This window comes from Cyanistes caeruleus, chromosome 4 (genome assembly GCF_971803275.1).
Source record: "Cyanistes caeruleus chromosome 4, bCyaCae1.hap1.1, whole genome shotgun sequence".
Lineage (NCBI taxonomy): Eukaryota > Metazoa > Chordata > Aves > Passeriformes > Paridae > Cyanistes > Cyanistes caeruleus.
Window position 1 is genome coordinate 60028358 of NC_141704.1, and position 20972 is coordinate 60049329.

The 20972-nt window shown below is 48.5% G+C and overlaps 2 protein-coding genes and 1 pseudogene across 3 annotated transcripts; 1 reads left to right on the forward strand and 2 right to left on the reverse strand.

The window, feature by feature from the left end:
- Window positions 1-121: 121 nt before the first annotated feature.
- On the forward strand, window positions 122-5117 carry LOC111929687 (poly(U)-specific endoribonuclease-like; annotated as a pseudogene). The gene is made up of 6 exons (XR_015285695.1): window positions 122-321; window positions 1861-1967; window positions 3568-3694; window positions 3779-3886; window positions 4300-4468; window positions 4873-5117. The product of XR_015285695.1 is annotated as a poly(U)-specific endoribonuclease-like (transcript).
- Window positions 5118-5268: 151 nt separating this feature from the next.
- Window positions 5269-11575, reverse strand: LOC111929644 (lactosylceramide 4-alpha-galactosyltransferase-like). Its single transcript, XM_023927254.2, has 2 exons — window positions 11380-11575; window positions 5269-9428 (listed from the first exon to the last, which is right to left on the reverse strand). Exon 2 carries the CDS (start codon window positions 9423-9425, stop codon window positions 8292-8294), a length of 1134 nt encoding a protein of 377 aa, XP_023783022.2. The 5' UTR covers window positions 9426-9428; window positions 11380-11575; the 3' UTR covers window positions 5269-8291.
- Window positions 11576-13280: 1705 nt separating this feature from the next.
- LOC147653683 (lactosylceramide 4-alpha-galactosyltransferase-like) lies at window positions 13281-19182 on the reverse strand. Its single transcript, XM_086885094.1, has 2 exons — window positions 19087-19182; window positions 13281-17389 (listed from the first exon to the last, which is right to left on the reverse strand). Exons 1-2 carry the CDS (start codon window positions 19093-19095, stop codon window positions 16253-16255), a joined length of 1146 nt encoding a protein of 381 aa, XP_086741220.1. The 5' UTR covers window positions 19096-19182; the 3' UTR covers window positions 13281-16252.
- Between the last annotated feature and the right edge of the window lie 1790 nt (window positions 19183-20972).

The following is a 20972-nucleotide window of genomic DNA, read 5'->3' on the forward strand; positions in this document are numbered from 1 at the left end:
GGTTTCCTTAAAGGTTACCTGCATTCTTTAAAAAGATATGTGGACCTTTTCTGCATTGTGCTTTTTGCAGTGGCACTGACAGGAAGGCATGGGGAGAAAGAGAAACTTGATGACAGGCTGATATCCAGAACATGGAGTGGCATTAGAATACTCTAGAAGTGACTTGCAGAAATAACAGCACATGCCTTTTTTTAACACATGTATTCCTCTGTATTTCTTGATAGGAAGGCCTTTCATGAACTTTCTAAGCTTTTCAATGAGATGTGAGATGCAGATGTTCACTGCCTTAGGTCTGGGAAAGAGTACACAATTGATGTGCAGGTAACCAATTGCCAAGTCAGGATTAAGGGCAGTGTGGTGCTGCAGGAAAATGTACCTCCAAAAGTGCCTTTTGCTCAAAATGTCATCTCTGCTTTGTCATGTCTAGTGAGGAAAGCACCCCTTAGGAGAGAGGAACGGTACAGAGAGCACAAATGGTTCACACTTACCTGGACTTTGGTTACAAGTGTAGTCTCTCAGGTGTTAGTCTTGGGTCCTGTAATATTTAATCTATCTGTGAGCTGGAGGAGGAACTAGCATGCAACCCTTCCAGTTTTGCACATGACAGTAAACTGTGGTGATGAAGTTGGTATGCTCAGGTGCAGGGCTTCTCTTCCACTGGACATAGGCAGGCTGAAGCAATATGCTAAGGAAGGAAGACTATGAAATTCAACAAAGACAAAGGAATAGGATCCCCAGAGACGCTGTGAAATCTCCATCACTGGCTGTTTTCAAGACCCAACAAGATGACACCCTGAGAAACAGAGTCTGAATTCAATGTTAACCACACTTTGACCAGCACTAGAGATGTCCTGTGTGTTTCAGCATGTGAATGACAGCTTGTATGTGTATGGTCTGGGTGACTTGCAGCAAGAGAGAAAGGGAGATAGGACCCAAGTTCTTCTAAGGGGAATAAGGGAGGAATTTGAGAAATTCCTGTGTTTCTCTGGAAGAACAGGGAATAGCACAGAGGGGTGAGTGAAGATTTCATGACTTGTTTTCAGTCCAAGGGAAATGTGAGGGAGGAGTGAGAGATTTCATAAGCAGCCATTTCACTCCTTGCTAGCCCAATGCAGTGCAAACATGACCATGTGTTTTAGCCACAAATTGCAACAAGCCAGAATATTCACAATCCAGTTTTGTACTCACTCAAGAACTTACTTTATTCTGATGTTACTCAAACACTTTAATCCAATGTTGCTTCATATTATAACAGATAATTTCCTGTTGCTGGTAAATTCGAAATAGTGGTACCTACCTCAAGCCAAATGTGTCTGGGGAAAACTTCTCCCATATGGTTTCTCCATTCCTCAGAACAAGGCTCTAGGTACCCCTTGCCCATGTTAACAAACTCATCTTCTATCTTCTTTCCTTGAGACTGCCCCTTATGAAAAAGAAATTTGAAAATTATCAAGAAAGTCTCCTTAAAACTGCAGAGACAGAAGGTACTTAAATCTCCTTTTTATTAATTTGTGGTGGGAGGGATCCATTGCTCTACATTACTTCTGTTTACCATCTGTGATGTATATAGTATAATAGCACAGCTGGTTACTGAGCAGAAATGGACTGTCACATGGGCCATTACAATCATCTCCAAATCAATAGAGAAATTACAGGCTCTTACAGTTGTCAGAGATTGTCTTTTTTCTTTATGCTGGCAGTTCTGTAATATCTTCTCTTGTTTCATAGGAAGAAAATTCCTAGCAAAGAATCCTGATAGCATTATGTGGTTTGGTTTGATTATTACAATGGCGGGCACTGTCTTATCTAAGGACAGACATCTTACTCCTTACATTGCTTTCCTCTGGTGTTTTTTCCTAGGGAAAAGCAGGTCCAGCACAGCAAGGTGACAGTGCTGTCCAGGACAATGCAGCCAGACATCTGTTTCACAATGTAAATGAAGAATGCCTGAGGAGTATAAAAACTTTTGCAAGTGAGACCTGTTCTTTTGTTAAGACTGGAAGTGATATAAAAAAAAAAAATTGTGCTGTTTTTTGATGTGTTTGCCTAAAACATAACATTGCATATCATTTGGATGGTGGTGAGGATCATCAGGCTGCAGGTTTTCGTAACAGTTGCTTTGAGATTACCTGTACCTGAGCCTCAGGAGTAACATCATTTTGTGCCTTAGGCAAAATCTGAATTCTCTGGCTCTTCTACTGCAAAGTAAAGGGGATGAGACACCACAAGCTCGAGTAGCAGCTCAACAGAATCTCACAACGTTTAACCACACCAAGTGCTGCTGCTGCACCTGGGTCAGGACAACCCCTGGGAACAATCGAGGCTGGGAATGGGCAGAGGGAGCAGCCCTGGGAGAAGGATCTGGGGGTACTGTGGGTGAGAGCTGGACATGCCCCAACTCAGAACCCCCCTGGCTGCACCCAGAGCCCCAGGGCAGCAGGGAAGGGGGATTCTGCCCCTCTGCCTGACTCTGCTGAGCCCCCCCTGCAGGGCTGCATCCAGCCCTGGGCCCAGCACAGGAAGGACAGGGAGCTGCTGCAGCCAGGCCACAGCAGGGACACCAAGGGCATCAGAGGGATGGAGCAGCTCTGCTGGGAGGAAAGGCTGAGGGAACAATTGGGATTGTTCAGCCTGGAGAAGAGAAGGCTTTGGGGTGACCTCACTGTGGCCTTGCAGTGCCTGAAGGGAACCCACAGGAAAGATGGAGAGAGACTCTTGACAAGGGCCTGGAGTGACAGGACAAGGGGGAATGGGCTTACACTGGCGGAGAGCAGGTTAAGATCAGAGTTTAGAAAGAAATTGTTTCCTGTGGGGGCAGTTGAAACACACTGGTGAACAGTTTGTCCAGAGAAGCTGTGGCTGCCCCATTGCTGGCAGTGTCCAAGGCCAGGTTGGATGGGACTCTGAGCAACCTGGGATAGTGGAAGGTGTTCCTGCCCATGGCAGGGAGTTTGAACTGGATGATCTTTAAGGTCTCTTCCAACTCAAACCATCCTATAATTCTATGTATTGAAAAAGACACCAAATTCATCTTTACTCCTTTACTCACAGCTTCCAAGCCCTTTCAGATAGGACTAGACACACAGCTAGGTCTTGCATTTCTTTTGGGTGCTATACTTCAGCCATGTCTATGAATGTATGTTTCCTTCCCTAATTTTTCTCAAGCTCAAGACATCTGATAAAGGTCTATGCTCTATTATTACTCTTCTGAAATAACGCCCACAAAACCTTTTGCCAGCATAGCTCAAGGTCCTAATCCTGTTATCTGTAATTGTGGTGGGCAGATGTGATTTGTTTTGGTAGAAGGCCATTATTACTTCAGCACCTGGCTCCATAAGGAAGCTCAGTAGCCGGTTTTCTTTAAAAAGATCTTTAAAAAGTGCAGCAGTGATCTGGCCTTGAGTCACCTTGAGGCCTCCTCTTAACAGTATACCTCAGAGTAGAATCTGACATATAAAGGAATGGCTTTCTCTAAGGGCTGTCATGGTGTATTCTATGGTGACTTTTTATGATGGCACTCTAATGCTTGGATCAGGCATATGAGCAGACTGAAAGTTTCTCTTTTTCTGCAACCTTTATTTCCTTATTGGACAACTGTAAGACATAAACTGGTGTAGCAGAAGTAGTGACTCCAGAACAAATAGTTGAAAACAATTGTTTCCTTGATGCCATCTTAGCAACAGAAGTCATGAGAGTGAGTAACACAGATATTTTTTGTCACTGAAAACACTGAATAAAAAAGTAAATTGTGTATGTATCTTGGTTTTCTATCCTTCAGCTAGCTCATGACTATCTGCCGAAAAAACCAGCAAAGCCAAACCTTGCTGATTTCAAACATCAGCTTTATGACATCTAGTTCCAACTCTGCCAGGAAAGAAGGAGACAGGTATGTTTGATGGGTATGGGCACTGATAATCTCTGTGCTATTTTGATATAGATAAATATAAGCCCAAGTACCATCTGTTACACACAGAACAGAAACACAGCTTCAGAATGGCTTCAGACTGACAGAGAATGGGTTTAGATTGGGTATGAGGAAGAAATTGTTCCCTGTGAGGGGGGTGAGGCCCTGGCACAGGTTGCCCAGAGAAGCTGTGGCTGCCCCATCCCTGGAAGTGTCCAGAGCCAGGTTGAATGGGGCTCTGAGCAAGCTGGGATAGTGGAAGGTGTCCCTGTCCATGGCAGGGGATTGGAATGAGATGAACTTCAACATTCCTTTCAACCCAAACCATTCTATGGCTCTATGAAACATATAAAAGACCTATATATTCTTTTTTCTTTTTTTCTTCTTCATTACAGACCTGATTCTTGTGGTTTTGAACATGTTTTTGTTGAAGAAACAAGGCATGGTAAAGAGATCTTAGGTTTCCACAACTGGGTGCAATTTTACCTTTAGGAAAAGTGCAACCAGACTGATTACAAGGGATGTGGCTTGGAAGAAGAAAATCAGGAGAAGAACAAGCCTTTGGCAGCCTCTGCAAGTAAGACAAATGGATCCAGAGATAAAAGTTGTAATGAAACAAGTTTAATGATGCAATCACAGGCTCAGTGTTTTGAACAGTAATAAGTATATACAGTACATAACTGTATGTAAGAATGAATAATAACATGTCTTCCAGCTTCTTTTCTTGAAAAAACTATTTTAAAAAGTAGTGCTGCTGTTTACAGAACTGCAATACTGCTAAGGCTAAGTTGGGATAAATGATCACATATGCTCCAGAATTCAGGAAAAATATTGTACTCCAGCTATATCACCCAGGTACATCAAGGATATCTGAATCTTAAAAAGCTCTCAAAAATCTGGAATCATAAATTCTATCTGCCCCATCACAGCTGTGTTGGAGATTATTGTTGTTTCATTTATGCTTTCAGCCTGACAAAGATGACCAAGTTTTGAGCATCCAGTTTGGCTGGAAGGGCTCAGTCAAGCCAATTGGAAGCACCTTTATTGGTGTCAGCCCAGAGTTCAAATTTGCCCTTCACACGGTCATTTTCTTGCTATCTGAAGAAAGAGCCACATGTGAAACAGTCAAGAGCTACAGATGGCTGTCTGGCACCGTGGGCACCACATTGGAACAGCATATCCAGTACTGCTCAGCACCACTAATGAAGAGTAGTGGAGTGAGCAGGAAACTTTTTTTTAAACTGGGGGAAAGAAGGAGTGGTGGAGAGAGGAGGAATGGATGGAGGGGTGGACAGGACAAGACAGCGAAGTTAATATGTTGTTTTATACAACTCATTTCAAGTAAAAATTGATGACTCTGTCTCTTTTGGTCTGCAATGGAATGTTTAATCAGTAGTGTGCTGTGACACTGAGAAACCATGAAACATACTCCAGTTCACATTAAATCTACATCTAAATTACATCAGTCTTCTCTTGTACACGTATTTTTCAGCAAATTATAACATTTAGGAAAAAGGTATTAAAGTTTATATACATATTTCTCATATTTGTTAGTCACTGCACATCTAAAAGAGCAATAAACACACATTGCTTACACTTTACCTTCCAGACAGAAGCCTGATTTGGCACAAGCAGAACTCCAGGATGTTTTAGTCTCCTTTTCTCGTTTCATAAGAGATTAATTTCAAATGCATTATTACAATACAATGACCTGGACGCACAGGGAACACATTTAGGTGGGGAGATGGTCATTAGATCCACAGTGGGCCTTAAAATATTTTCTGTTACTTAACACAATTTTCATATATTCCCTATGTATTCCTGTAACACCTGGATGACAAGTTCATGATACAGGTACTAAGAGGGCTGACTCAGAAAGATGCCCTCCTGGATTTTTTGCTTATCAACAGAGAGGATCTTGTTATCCTCTTGAGTGGAGATTGGTGGTTGTCTTGCCACTGTGACCATGAAGCCATCAAGTTTAAAATCTCTGGTGCAACCCTGGACGTGAAAAGATCAGACTTCAGGCCACTCAGGGAACCAGTAAGTAAAGTCCCCTGGGAAAATGCTTTTGAAGGTCCTGGGGTCCATCAGTGCTGGTCACTTTTTAAGCATCAGCTCCTGAGGGCACAGGAACAAGCAATTCCTTAAAATCAGAAATCAAGAAGATGAGGCAGAATGCCACTTTGGCTGAAGAGGGATCTTCTTTTGTAGCTAAGGTAAAAAAGGTAAGGTGTATGCCCAGTGAAAGCAAGGTCAGGTGATGTGGAAGTAATACAGAGATGCTGCTCACCACTGTAGGGGGAGAATTTGTGTGGCCAAAGCTCCATTGCAATTGAAGCCACTAGGAATGTGGGGCACAATAAAAAGAGGGTTTTAAAAATACATTAATGGCAAAAGGCAGTGCTGAAATGATATCAGCCCATTACAGGATGAGGATGGTCACTTCACAAACAGGGCTATGGACAAGGTAGAGATGTTTAATGCTTTCTTTGCATCTGTCTTCAACACTGATGATGAACTAAGGAGGTCCCAGCACCCTGAGCTACAGGACTGTGACTGTGAGAATAATTGAGTTAGCCCTGAAGGTGTGAGGGATCTACTGCTCTAGCTGGATGCCTGTAAATCTATGGTGTGTGATGGGATTAATGTGAGAATACATAAAGAGCTGGCTGATACCATCACGAGGCATCTCTTGATAATTTTTGAACAGTTTGGGGAATCTGGAGAGGTCCCAGTTTTCAAAGTGGGCAAGAAGGATGACCCTGGAAACTACAGGCCTGTCAGTCTCACTCCAGTGCCTGGTAAAATTATGGAGAGGATGATGATTATTCTGGGATGTATTGAGAAACCTGAAGGACAACACAATCATTGGTCACAGCCAGCACATCTTCATGACAGCAAAGTCCTGCTTATCAAAACTAATTTCCTTTTATGCTAAGGTAACCCAGTTGATCAAAAAACATTAGTAGATGTAATCTTTTTGGATTTCAGTAAGGCTTTGGACATCATCTATCTCAGTGTGCAGCCCACAGCTGGATAAACACATTGTGTGATGGGCAAGGGTCAAGCACAAAGAATTACAGTAACTAGGGTGACAGTAGACTGGTAGCCTGTAGTTTGTGGGGCTCCACAGGGTGCCATACTAAGTACGCTTGCTGATGATACAAAAGGAGAGGAGCTGTTGACTGCCTTAAGTGTGAAGAGGCCCTGCAGAGAGCCCTGTATCAATGACAGGGCTGGGCAATCACCAACTGTGCAAAGTTTAACAAAGACAAGGGCTGGATTCTGCACCTGGGATGGGACAGCCCTGGATGTACAGACAGGCTGGGGAATGAGGTTGGAGAGCAGTGCTGTGTAAAGAGACCTGGGGTCCTGTCCTGGTCGATGGCCAGCTGGACATGAGCCAGTGTCCTGGCAGCCAGGTGGGTCATGCCTATCCTGAGGGCACCAGGCCTGCATCACCAACCAGGCCAGCAAGGGGATTGTCCCGCTCTACTCGGGGCAGGGACGGCCTCACCTTGAATATTGTGTGTTGTTTTAGGTGCTGCACTACAAGAATAATCTGAAGCTGTTAGAGAGCATTGAAATTAGGGTTACAGAGGTGGTAAAAGGCCTGGAGGTGAAGCCACACAGGAGGAGCAGCTGAGGGCACTTGGTCTGTTCATCTGGGGAAGAGCAGACTGAGGTCAGAGCTCACAGCAGTTCTGCAGCTTCCTCACGAGGGGAAGAGGAGGGACAGGCCCTGATCACTGCTCTGTGTGACCAGGGACAGGACCTGAAGGAATGGAAGGAGCTGGGTCAAGGGAGAGATAGGGTGGATATCAGGAAAAAGTTCCTCCCCCAGATGGGTGGTGGGGAACTGAACAGGCTCCCCACAGATTAGTCATGGCCCCAAGGATAACAATCTCGTGCAGATCATGATCGTTGGAGTGTCTTACCCCCTAGCAGGGCCAGGGGTGAGGTCTAGGATGGTTGTGGGTCCCTTCCAACACAGAATATTCTGTGAAAATTAAAAATGCCACAAAGAGCAAGCCAAGGGTCCTTACAGCTCCTGAAACATCACAAGGGGCTGCTCAGGCCGGGATCCACAGGAGGAGCCATTGGAGAAAACCAAGAGAGGACCAGCTGAGGGATGCTGAAGAACAAGTTCAACCTCCCTTGCAGCAAGAGGTCTCCTGAGGGACAGCAGAAGAGAGGCTGAACTCAGGTTCTGCTGTAAATTTGAAACTCAAAGGATCGGAGGCAGAGATCAGAAATGGTACAAAACCACAGAGCTGTCACACAGAACACCTGCTCTGGGATCTAGAAACCAACTCTGGAGAATGTCAAAGGCACTTGGTTTCCTTCAGTCTGGTGAACATCTCTGCAGCCAAGGGCCCTCAGGTCACACTGCACGCCTTGATAACTCTTCAGAGTCCTGTTTCATCTTTGTGTAGGTGGCAGGGCAGAACTGGGAATAGAGCTGAGCCAGCAGAGCCTGGGAGGGGATCTCTAACTTGGTGCCATGGCTCAGTTTGTTCCATACGTGCACTGCATAGGTGTTCTTCAGGAGTTTGCGAAGCTCCAAGGCACTGACTGGCTCAAACAATTTCTTCCAGTCCTGCCAGGGAATGGGATAAACAACTTCTGGGGCAAGAGCACTCACACCTTTGCAGCTCATGCTCTTGATAGTCTGGATGGAGCACCACTTCTTGAAGACACGAGTTAGGAGCTCTGGGCCCTGGTGGCCCCAGACCCAGCCATTGTAATTCTGCACAAAGTCCTCCATGCAAAGCTCCATGAACTTGTGTTTGGGCTTAAAGGACAGGAAGGCCCCATTCAGTTCATCGTCATCCTGAATCCCGAGTGCATCGGTGAGGTTCTGTAAGTCCTTAAGCACAATGAAATCTGTATCCAGGTAGATGCCACCAAATTTCCACATGAGGACAATCCTGCAGGCATCAGAAAGGACATGTAAAAAATGAGGCTCCTGCTGTCTCTGAGGCTGCAAGTACCATTGTGCCAGTGGTGTTCCAGAAAAGAGGTCTGTCAAGTCCAGGGGCTGGATTTCCACGTTGGGGAAGCAGCTCATCAAGGAGAAAGCCCAGTGCTTGGGTAAGGAGGCATTCTCTTTGGCCAAGCCTTTCATGAGCACCACAACTCTTGATGCGGGGTGTGCCCTGGCTGCTGACTCCACAGAGCATGAGAAGAGGTAACTTGGGGTAGTTTGCTCTGAGGTCTCCACAAAAAACACACTTCCTGTAGAAGGAGAGGGCCCACCAGCAATGTTGAGGGAAGAAGGCACATAGTGAGCACAGCTGATTTCAGCAGACAAGCCGTAGGGGGGGCCTCTGCTCTTTGGGTCCTCCCAGATGCCCCAGTACAACTTGTGGTAGGCAAAGGATACAAACACAAAGATGAGGATAAACAGGGCCCAGGGCTTGTGGCTCAGCATGACCCTGGTGGGCTTTAGGAGGCAGCTGGGCATCCTGAGCATTCTCTCTCCAGCCATAGCTTGCTCTCCTGAGACAGCCATCATGATCTGGAGGGAAGGAAAGAAGAAAAGAAACCTGACAGACGAGGCAGCAGAGTATGAGCCTTCCTTCACAGGTGTGTTCCACCTTCATAGCAGTGCACAACAAACTCTGGGAATACTATCAGAAACCTCATGTGTCACCCTCTAGTACTTCAGGTCACTGTGACCACGAGACATGAGACTTGTACACAAAGTCCCTGGCAGGAGGAAATAGGAACGTTCCTTATGACCATTCCTGAAGCCCTGTCAATAGACACTGTGTGGAGCTGCTGCCCAGTGAGAGCTGGTTGTTATGAGGGGAGCTGTTTTCTCCTGATACACGACGTGTCCTTCCCCCAAACCAAACACAAGCCTCAGTCTTCCAGGCTGTTGACCTGTCAGTTTGGAAAGGCATTTCCAAACCAGCCACCTGTCCCTGCAGTGGGGCTCAGCCCATTGATCATGGCACCGTAGCCAGGCAGGATGGACGGAGGGTGGGAAAGGAATGGATACAGGGCATTGCTCTGGAGGCAGATGCAGACAATAAGGTCAAGAACTACCTTTGTAAAGGGACTTCCTAGGCTGCTACCCAACCTTGCACAGGTCACGCTGGCTCTGACCTGCTCAGCTCTCCCAGTGCATCCTGCTGGTGGATAGGCAATCCTTCCACACTCCTGCCCTTACTCCTTCCCTTCTGCCAAAAGGGAGGGATGGAGTGGAAGAGATTATTAACAGGGCAGCAACAAATAGATAAGTCAGTCTAGCTCCATCCTCAGCGTTAGCATCAGCATTGCTGCCCATGCCGCTCCGTAAAGTGAAGGGCAGCAGAAGCAGTACCTCCTGTGCCCACCACCAGGCTCCAGAGGTCAACAGGCAAGAGCACGTGAAGAGAGCAAGGAAGGCTGTGGCTTTTAGGACCAGAGGAAATGGTCTCAAGTTATGCCAAGGCAGGTTAGAATGGACATTACTCAGAATTTTGTTCCCTGGAAGAGTTATCAGGTGCCAGCACAGGCTACCCAAGAAAGCGCTGGAGCCACTGGCCCTTGGAGGTATTTAACAGATGCGTAGGCGTGGCACTTACAAGTTCCAAGGTGTGGAACTTGGTTTAGTAGTGGACTTGGCAGAGTGGGCTTTGGGGTTGAACTTAAGCATCTCAAAGATCTCTTCCTTCCTAAGGATACCATCATTTCTCCTCCCTCCATGGGATCCATCTCCAAAGCCCCACGCTCCAGGACAGAAAGGTTCAGGAAACAGGAGAAGCTTTAATGCAGCAGCTGTAAGCAAAGTTGCAGAGAACGTGACAGAGGACTCAGCTGGCACAGTCCCATTTGTCATTGCCGCTTGATCACTGTGTCTGGGTTACACACGGAGCTCCCCTGTGGCTAAAAACGACTTCCCAGCCACACTGGGAGGCATCCAAATGTCAGAACATGGAGCCACCACTCTGCACCAGGCACTGGGGGACAGAGGAGAGGCAGTCGATATGCAAATGATCAGCTCTGGATCCCCAGAAGGTTTTCTCCTCCCGCACAGAAATGCCAGCGTGTGCTGCCAGTGATGCAGGCAGCAAAGCCCAGGCCACCCTGCCTTTTACAGACCCCTTTGCATTCTCCACCCTCCACACAACAGCGTGGTTTGCCCTGTAAATAATTTTTTTGCATTTCAAGAACAGTAAGAGAAAGCGGTACAGGCTTAGGGGGAAGTTCCTGTGCAGTAGAGGGGCAAGAAAATGCCACGCCAATCTTACCACTACGAAGGTTTGAGGTTGTTGGCACATTTTGAGCAGCGGACAGAACTTTACTACTGTCACATCTATATAAAGTTGGAAATATATTTTTGCTTTTGCAGCAAATAGGGCAATGCTTTAGATGCTGCATTATCCTGTGCAAATTTTTTACAAAATAAACAGGAAGCCTGGCTATATCTCTTCCTCTGAAAGCACAAGGGCCATTGCAAAGAAACTGCAAACACTACTCACCTGTCCCTGCTTTCAAGACACCACAGAATGCACTGCTCAGCTGGAGAAGTTTTAAGAGGTTGGTGTCTGTAAGAGCGCCTACAACTCTATGTTCTGGCACTTCCTCCTTCTGAAACAAATCACAAGAGAAAAAGTCTGAATAGGAGGAAAAGCACAATAGATGAAGAAGGAAGTGACATCAGACTATCATCCAGTCAGTAGCAGATAAAAAGGATATAGGTAGCGCAGCAAAGAAGCCAACTAATTGTAAAGGGAAAATAAAAAAAAAAAAGGAGGAAATTCAGAACTCATTTTCATGACATTTGAAGCTTTAGTCTGGCCAGGAAAAATTCTGGTTCTCTTTTCTCTTCCATTGCTAAGAATTCCCAGCACTCAACCTGCCCCTGGGGCTGCCACAATAACTGAGCTGATCCTTCCATAGAGCTGCCTGCTCCCACCCCGAGCCCTAAGTACAGAACACCCCCTTGGAAATACACTCTCTTACCTAATACTTTACTCGTTCACTAGGGAATACCCCCTCATATGCCAGGGACCTCATTGAAGGACTGCCACATTCAGGTGTCCCTCATTCTATGACAGTTCCCCCTTGTCCCTGTGATCAAGGGTGGCAGACCTTCCCTTGCATGAGACACACTGGTACAGTCATAAATCCCTCCTTTATCAGTACAGCCACAAAATTTAGAGTTCCACAGTTTACCACAGTTCCTCCTCAGCTGCCTGAAACAAATTTTGCTCTGTAGCATCCCAGACCCCTCTCCTCTCCCCAAATCCCTCCATGTACAGCAGCACCATGGACAGACTCAGGACAACTCTTGTACCAGCACAGGGACTCCACCACAACCGCTCTGGGCTACCAGATCCAGTGTTTCACCACCATTCCTTTCATTCTAACTTGCCACGGTTCAATTTGTGCCCATTGGGTTTCCTGCCATTGCTGCATTGAACAGAGTCGCTTGTGTCTTTTACCCACCCACCTTCAGTCAGGTGTTTGCACACCCTGACCACACAGCCCAGCCTGCTCTAGTCCAAGAAAAGCCAGCAGAGCTCTCCCAGCCTCTCCTCGTGCACCGTGCGCTGCAGTCCCCTTCTCACCTCAGTGGCCCTTTGCTGGCCTTGCTCCGGTACGGACACACCTCCCTCATCCTAGGATTCCAGAATCGGCCCTCCAGCTGTGTCTCACCAGTGCTGGGCAGAGATTTGCATTAGGGGTAGAGGATGAACCCACATCTATCACTGCCAACATCCTCAGTGACATCTTCAGCTTACCAGGTGTCTGCTGGAATCCCACCCAACAGACAGGAGACCAGAAGTCCAGGAGGTTCCTGGAGCATGTGGAAGAGATCTTCCTAACGCAGCTGGTAGGCAAGCCCTCCCCAGGGCATCTGCTGTTTGCAAACAGAGGAGCACTGGTGGGAGATGGGGCTGCCAAAGGCCACCTCGGATACAGTGACTGTGACATGATTCCATTTCAGTTCTCAATGAAGGGAGGGAGGGGGGCAGCAAAACCACTGCCTTTGACTTGTGGAGGACAGGCTTTGGTCTGTTCTGACCACTGGTTGAGAGAATCCCTTGGGAGGCAGTCCTGAGTGGCCAAGGAGCCCGGGAAGGCTGGACATGCCTCCAGAAGGAGGTCATACAGGTGGAGCAGGAGCCCATTCCAACGTGCTGTGAGCAGGTTCAGGGTAGGCTGGCCTGGATGAACAGCAGGCTTTTTCTGCTGGGACTCAGGGAAGAACTGAGAGCTCTGGAAGAAGGGTCCGGCAACTCAGGAAGCCTACAAGGATGTCATGGAGTTAATCAGAGAGAAAACAAGAAAGGTAGAAGTCCAGCTAGTCAATATGGCCACCAGCGAAAAAGTTCCAAAAAATACTTTTCCAAATGCATTAATAACAAAAAGAGGCTAAGGAGATTCTCCATCCTTTATTTCATGCTGGGGTGGGAACATGACCTCCAGGGGTGAGGAAAAGGCTCAGGTACTCAATGCCTTCTTTATCTCAGCCTTTAACCAAAAGCCAAGTTACCCTTGGCATATCCAGCCCCCTGAGCTGGAAGACAGAAGAAACAGGGAGCAGAAAAAAGTCCCCACACTGCAGGAAGAAGCTGTTAGTGAGTTGTTAGTGAGCATGCTGTGCTGCCCTGACATGCACAAGTCTAGGGAGATGTCATCCTTCCTCCTAAGGCTATGGATGGAAATGGTGAAGCAGCTCACAAAGCTCCTCTCTCCATCATTTATCAGCATTTAACCAGGACTGGTTAACTGGAGAGCTCTTGGGTGATGGGAGGTTGGCCAAGGTGACACACATCTGTGAGAAGGCTTGGAAGGACAAGGGGGGGAACCACAGGCCTGGCAGCCTGGCCTTGGTGCCAGGGAAGGGTATGGAACAGATTACCTGGAGTGCAATCACACAATGTGTGCTGCAGCATTAGGGCATCAGGCCCAGCCAGCATGGGTTTAAGCAGGTCCTGTTTCACTGACCCAACCTCCTTCTGTGAACACCTAATGGATGGGGAAAGGCTGTGGACGTTGTGTACCTGGACCTTCAGTAAAGCCTTTGATTTCTGCTCCCACAGCGTTCTCCTGGAGAGCATTGTCCTTGCAGCCCATGGATTTAACAGGTTCCCCATTTGCTGGGAAAACACTGCCCAGATGGCCAGGCCCAGGGAGTGGTGGTGGAATTAATCCAGCTGGCAGCAGGTCACCGGGGCTGTACCCAGGGCCCACTGTCAGGGCCAGTCCTATTTCATATCTTTGAGGTACAACAAGGCCAAGTGCTGGGGCTACTGCCCCTGGGTCACAACTCCCAGCAGCTCCAGGCTGGGGAAGAGTGGCTGGGAAGAGCCAGCAGGAAAGGGCCTGGCCCTGCTGGTCCATAGTGCGTGCCCAGGCGGGCAAGAAGGCCAATGGCATCTGGGCTGGGTCAGCAATGGTGTGGCCAGCAGGACCAGGGCAGTGACTGTCCCCCTGTTGTGGGCACTGGCGAGGCCTCACCAATGTGAGGTGTGTCCAGTGCTGTGTCCAGCTGTGGGCCTGTCACTGCAACATGGACATTGAGGGGCTGGATCTGGGCAAGGGGCTGGAGCACAAGTCTGATGAGGAGCGGCTGTGGGAGCTGGGGGTGTTTAACCTGGAGGAAAAGGAGGCTCAGGGGAGCCTTACTGCTCTCCAAAACTCCCTGAGGAGTCCAAAACACCTGAGGGTGCAGCCAGGTGGAGAGGAGGCTCTGCTCCCAAGGAACAAGGGACAGAATGAGCGGAAATTAATCGAATCATTTCAGCACCGCTATCAGTAGAATAATTTGGGTTGGAAAGGACATCAAAGATCATCTTGTTCCACTCCTCCTGCCATGGGCAGGGACACCTTCCACTATCCCGGGTTACTCCAGGCCCCACCCAACCTGATTCCGGACACTGCCACGGATGGGGCAGCCACAGCTGCTCGCAGTAACCTGTGCCAGGGCCTCACCACCCTCACAGGGAACAATTTCTGCTTGATATCCAATCTAAACCTGCTCTCTGTCAGTGTGAAGCCATTCCCCCATGTCCTATCACTCCAGGCTCTTGTCTAGAGTCTCTCTCCATCGTTCTTGTGGGTTCCCTTGAGGCACTGCAAGGCCACAGTGAGGTCACCCCAAAGCCTTCTCTTCCCCAGGCTGAACAATCCCAATTGTTCCCTCAGCCTTTCCTCCCAGCAGAGCTGCTCCATCCCTCTGATGCCCTTGGTGTCCCTGCTGTGGCCTGGCTGCAGCACTCCCTGCACCACGGTAGGTTCAACTTGGATACGAGGAAAAAAATTCAGAGTGCATAAGCACTGTGTGCCACTGGCTCCCCAGGGAAGTGGTGGAGTCACCTTCCCTGGAAGCACTCCAGAAAATGAGTACACATGGGATAAAGGCCACTGAGCATGATGATACTGGAACTGAAGGTTGGACTCAATGATCTTGGAGGTCTTTTCCAACCTTCAGGCGCTTCTGAGTTTTTATTTTTGTCCCTGGGGCACAGCTCTAAATCCTGCACCTGTTCCTTCTGTTGATATGGACATGTTATCCTCTGGACTTCCACAATGGGCTCCATATTCCAATCACAGGGACGTAATCCTCTTCACAGCACTGCAGAAACAGGCAATGCTGAGACTCTTCAGAATGTGACAATGGCTGGTTAGACGTTGGTATCCTACAAGAATTACATCAGCAGAGCAAAACACTTTATAATTTCCACTCCTAAATGAACTGCTTTTGTCTACTTGTTTTTCTGAGGAGTCCCAAAAAAGTCATCCCACTGCTGCGGAACTGGAAACACTAGGAAACACCATTTCAACTTTTCTCACTTTAGAAGTTAAGAAGAATTTCACACTGAGAGGTGCAGGGATTTTAAATCCTGCAATTTGCATATCCTCTTCATGTATTTCTCAAGGCATAAAGGATCCTTGCCAGCCAGGGAGTTCTGTTCTGAGCTCCAGCAAACTGTGCCCTTTGGCACCTACTGGCAGTGGTTTACAAGCTGAGAAATGCCACAGAGAGCAAGCCAAGGGTCCTTACAGCTCCTGAAACATCACAAGGGGCTGCTCAGGCCGGGATCCACAGGAGGAGCCATTGGAGAAAACCAAGAGAGGACCAGCTGAGGGATGCTGAAGAACAAGTTCAACCTCCCTTGCAGCAAGAGGTCTCCTGAGGGACAGCAGAAGAGAGGCTGAACTCAGGTTCTGCTGTAAATTTGAAACTCAAAGGATCGGAGGCAGAGATCAGAAATGGTACAAAACCACAGAGCTGTCACACAGAACACCTGCTCTGGGATCTAGAAACCAACTCTGGAGAATGTCAAAGGCACTCGGTTTCCTTCAGTCTGGTGAACATCTCTGCAGCCAAGGGCCCTCAGGTCACACTGCACGCCTTGATAACTCTTCAGAGTCCTGTTTCATCTTTGTGTAGGTGGCAGGGCAGAACTGGGAATAGAGCTGAGCCAGCAGAGCCTGGGAGGGGATCTCTAACTTGGTGCCATGGCTCAGTTTGTTCCATACGTGCACTGCATAGGTGTTCTTCAGGAGTTTGCGAAGCTCCAAGGCACTGACTGGCTCAAACAATTTCTTCCAGTCCTGCCAAGGAATGGGATAAACAACTTCTGGGGCAAGAGCACTCACACCTTTGCAGCTCATGCTCTTGATAGTCTGGATGGAGCACCACTTCTTGAAGACACGAGTTAGGAGCTTTGGGCCCTGGTGGCCCCAGACCCAGCCATTGTAATTCTGCACAAAGTCCTCCATGCAAAGCTCCATGAACTTGTGTTTGGGCTTAAAGGATAGGAAGGCCCCATTCAGTTCAACGTCATCCTGAATCCCGAGTGCATCGGTGAGGTTCTGTAAGTCCTTAAGCACAATGAAATCTGTATCCAGGTAGATGCCACCAAATTTCCACATGAGGACAATCCTGCAGGCATCAGAGAGGACAGGTAAAAAATGAGGCTCCTGCTGTCTCTGAGGCTGCAAGTACCATTGTGCCAGTGGTGTTCCAGAAAAGAGGTCTGTCAAGTCCAGGGGCTGGATTTCCACGTTGGGGAAGCAGCTCATCAAGGAGAAAGCCCAGTGCTTGGGTAAGGAGGCATTCTCTTTGGCCAAGCCTTTCATGAGCACCACAACTCTTGATGCGGGGTGTGCCCTGGCTGCTGACTCCACAGAGCATGAGAAGAGGTAACTTGGGGTAGTTTGCTCTGAGGTCTCCACAAAAAACACACTTCCTGTAGAAGGAGAGGGCCCACCAGCAATGTTGAGGGAAGAAGGCACATAGTGAGCACAGCTGATTTCAGCAGACAAGCCGTAGGGAGGGCCTCTGCTCTTTGGGTCCTCCCAGATGCCCCAGTACAACTTGTGGTAGGCAAAGGATACAAACACAAAGATGAGGATAAACAGGGCCCAGGGCTTGTGGCTCAGCATGACCCTGGTGGGCTTTAGGAGGCAGCTGGGCATCCTGAGCATTCTCTCTCCAGCCATAGCTTGCTCTCCTGAGACAGCCATCATGATCTGGAGGGAAGGAAAGAAGAAAAGAAACCTGACAGACGAGGCAGCAGAGTATGAGCTTCCTTCACAGGTGTGTTCCACCTTCATAGCAGTGCACAACAAACTCTGGGAATACTATCAGAAACCTCATGTGTCACCCTCTAGTACTTCAGGTCACTGTGACCACGAGACATGAGACTTGTACACAAAGTCCCTGGCAGGAGGAAATAGGAATGTTCCTTATGACCATTCCTGAAGCCCTGTCAATAGACACTGTGTGGAGCTGCTGCCCAGTGAGAGCTGGTTATTATGAGGGGAGTTGTTTTCTCCTGATACACAACGTGTCCTTCCCCCAAACCAAACACAAGCCTCAGTCTTCCAGGCTGTTGACCTGTCAGTTTGGAAAGGCATTTCCAAACCAGCCACCTGTCCCTGCAGAGAGCTCAGCCCATTGATCATGGCACCGTAGCCAGGCAGGATGGACGGAGGGTGGGAAAGGAATGGATACAGGGCATTGCTCTGGAGGCAGATGAAGACAATAAGGTCAAGAACTACCTTTGTAAAGGGACTTCCTAGGCTGCTACCCAACCTTGCACAGGTCACGCTGGCTCTGACCTGCTCAGCTCTCCCAGTGCATCCTGCTGGTGGATAGGCAATCCTTCCACACTCCTGCCCTTACTCCTTCCCTTCTGCCAAAAGGGAGGGATGGAGTGGAAGAGATTATTAACAGGGCAGCAACAAATAGATAAGTCAGTCTAGCTCCATCCTCAGCGTTAGCATCAGCATTGCTGCCCGTGCCGCTCCGTAAAGTGAAGGGCAGCAGAAGCAGCACCTCCTGTGCCCACCACCAGGCTCCAGAGGTCAACAGGCAAGAGCACGTGAAGAGAGCAAGGAAGGCTGTGGCTTTTAGGACCAGAGGAAATGGTCTCAAGTTTTGCCAAGGCAGGTTAGAATGGACATTACTCAGAATTTTGTTCCCTGGAAGAGTTATCAGGTGCCAGCACAGGCTGCCCAAGAAAGCGCTGGAGCCACTGGCCCTTGGAGGTATTTAACAGATGCGTAGGCGTGGCACTTACAAGTTCCAAGGTGTGGAACTTGGTTTAGTAGTGGACTTGGCAGAGTGGGCTTTGGGGTTGAACTTAAGCATCTCAAAGATCTCTTCCTTCCTAAGGATACCATCATTTCTCCTCCCTCCATGGGATCCATCTCCAAAGCCCCACGCTCCAGGACAGAAAGGTTCAGGAAACAGGAGAAGCTTTAATGCAGCAGCTGTAAGCAAAGTTGCAGAGAACGTGACAGAGGACTCAGCTGGCACAGTCCCATTTGTCATTGCCGCTTGATCACTGTGTCTGGGTTACACACGGAGCTCCCCTGTGGCTAAAAACGACTTCCCAGCCACACTGGGAGGCATCCAAATGTCAGAACACGGAGCCACCACTCTGCACCAGGTACTGGGGGACAGAGGAGAGGCAGTCGATATGCAAGTGATCAGCTCTGGATCCCCTGAAGGTTTTCTCCTCCCGCACAGAAATGCCAGCGTGTGCTGCCAGTGATGCAGGCAGCAAAACCCAGCTCACCTTGCTTTTTACAAACCCTTTACAATCCACACCCTCCACATCACAGCGGGGTTAACCCTGTAATAATTTCTTAAGCTGTTGAAGGCAAAGGGGGACAGATTTGGCAGAACAGTGCCAGTGCTGAAGAGAATGCAGAAAACTCACCTCTCCCATCTTTTTCAAGATGCCCTTTCCAGCTGAAAAAACGTGTAAGAAATTAAAGTCTGTGAGGATGCCGGCAACTCTATGGTTTGGCAACCCCTTCTTCTGAAAAGGAACAGTGAGTACATGCAGTAGAAACACAAGGTTAAAATAGAAGAGGGTGATGCAACGCCATTTATCTAGTCAGTAGCTGATGCAAAGGTCACACAGATGCATTGTGAACAAACCAGTTAGTTAAAAAGTAATTTAAGTAAAAAGGAGGAAATTGAAACCTCACTGTTACTATCCTTTAAGCTTTAGAGTGGTAGGTAAATGGATCGGGGTTTTTTTCCTCTATTGCTAAGAATTCCCAGCACTCATCCTGCCCCTGGGGCTGCCACAATAACTGAGCTGATCCTTCCATAGAGCTGCCTGCTCCCACCCCGAGCCCTAAGTACAGAACACCCCCTTGGAAATACACTCTCTTACCTAATACTTTACTCGTTCACTAGGGAATACCCCCTCATATGCCAGGGACCTCATTGAAGGACTGCCACATTCAGGTGTCCCTCATTCTATGACAGTTCCCCCTTGTCCCTGTGATCAAGGGTGGCAGACCTTCCCTTGCATGAGACACACTGGTACAGTCATAAATCCCTCCTTTATCAGTACAGCCACAAAATTTAGAGTTCCACAGTTTACCACAGTTCCTCCTCAGCTGCCTGAAACAAATTTTGCTCTGTAGCATCCCAGACCCCTCTCCTCTCCCCAAATCCCTCCATGTACAGCAGCACCATGGACAGACTCAGGACAACTCTTGTACCAGCACAGGGACTCCACCACAACCGCTCTGGGCTACCAGATCCAGTGTTTCACCACCATTCCTTTCATTCTAACTTGCCACGGTTCAATTTGTGCCCATTGGGTTTCCTGCCATTGCTGCATTGAACAGAGTCGCTTGTGTCCTTTACCCACCCACCTTCAGTCAGGTGTTTGCACACCCTGACCACACAGCCCAGCCTGCTCTAGTCCAAGAAAAGCCAGCAGAGCTCTCCCAGCCTCTCCTCGTGCACCGTGCGCTGCAGTCCCCTTCTCACCTCAGTGGCCCTTTGCTGGCCTTGCTCCGGTACGGACACACCTCCCTCATCCTGGGATTCCAGAATCGGCCCTCCAGCTGTGTCTCACCAGTGCTGGGCAGAGATTTGCATTAGGGGTAGAGGATGAACCCACATCTATCACTGCCAACATCCTCAGTGACATCTTCAGCTTACCAGGTGTCTGCTGGAATCCCACCCAACAGACAGGAGACCAGAAGTCCAGGAGGTTCCTGGAGCATGTGGAAGAGATCTTCCTAACGCAGCTGGTAAGCAAGCCCTCCCCAGGGCATCTGCTGTTTGCAAACAGAGGAGCACTGGTGGGAGATGGGGCTGCCAAAGGCCACCTCGGATACAGTGACTGTGACATGATTCCATTTCAGTTCTCAATGAAGGGAGGGAGGGGGGCAGCAAAACCACTGCCTTTGACTTGTGGAGGACAGGCTTTGGTCTGTTCTGACCACTGGTTGAGAGAATCCCTTGGGAGGCAGTCCTGAGTGGCCAAGGAGCCCGGGAAGGCTGGACATGCCTCCAGAAGGAGGTCATACAGGTGGAGCAGGAGCCCATTCCAACGTGCTGTGAGCAGGTTCAGGGTAGGCTGGCCTGGATGAACAGCAGGCTTTTTCTGCTGGGACTCAGGGAAGAACTGAGAGCTCTGGAAGAAGGGTCCGGCAACTCAGGAAGCCTACAAGGATGTCATGGAGTTAATCAGAGAGAAAACAAGAAAGGTAGAAGTCCAGCTAGTCAATATGGCCACCAGCGAAAAAGTTCCAAAAAATACTTTTCCAAATGCATTAATAACAAAAAGAGGCTAAG

Bases quoted from the DNA above. Each gene is read 5' to 3' on its own strand.
- LOC111929644 (XM_023927254.2), bottom strand. From the start codon at position 9,425: ATGATGGCTGTCTCAGGAGAGCAAGCTATGGCTGGAGAGAGAATGCTC.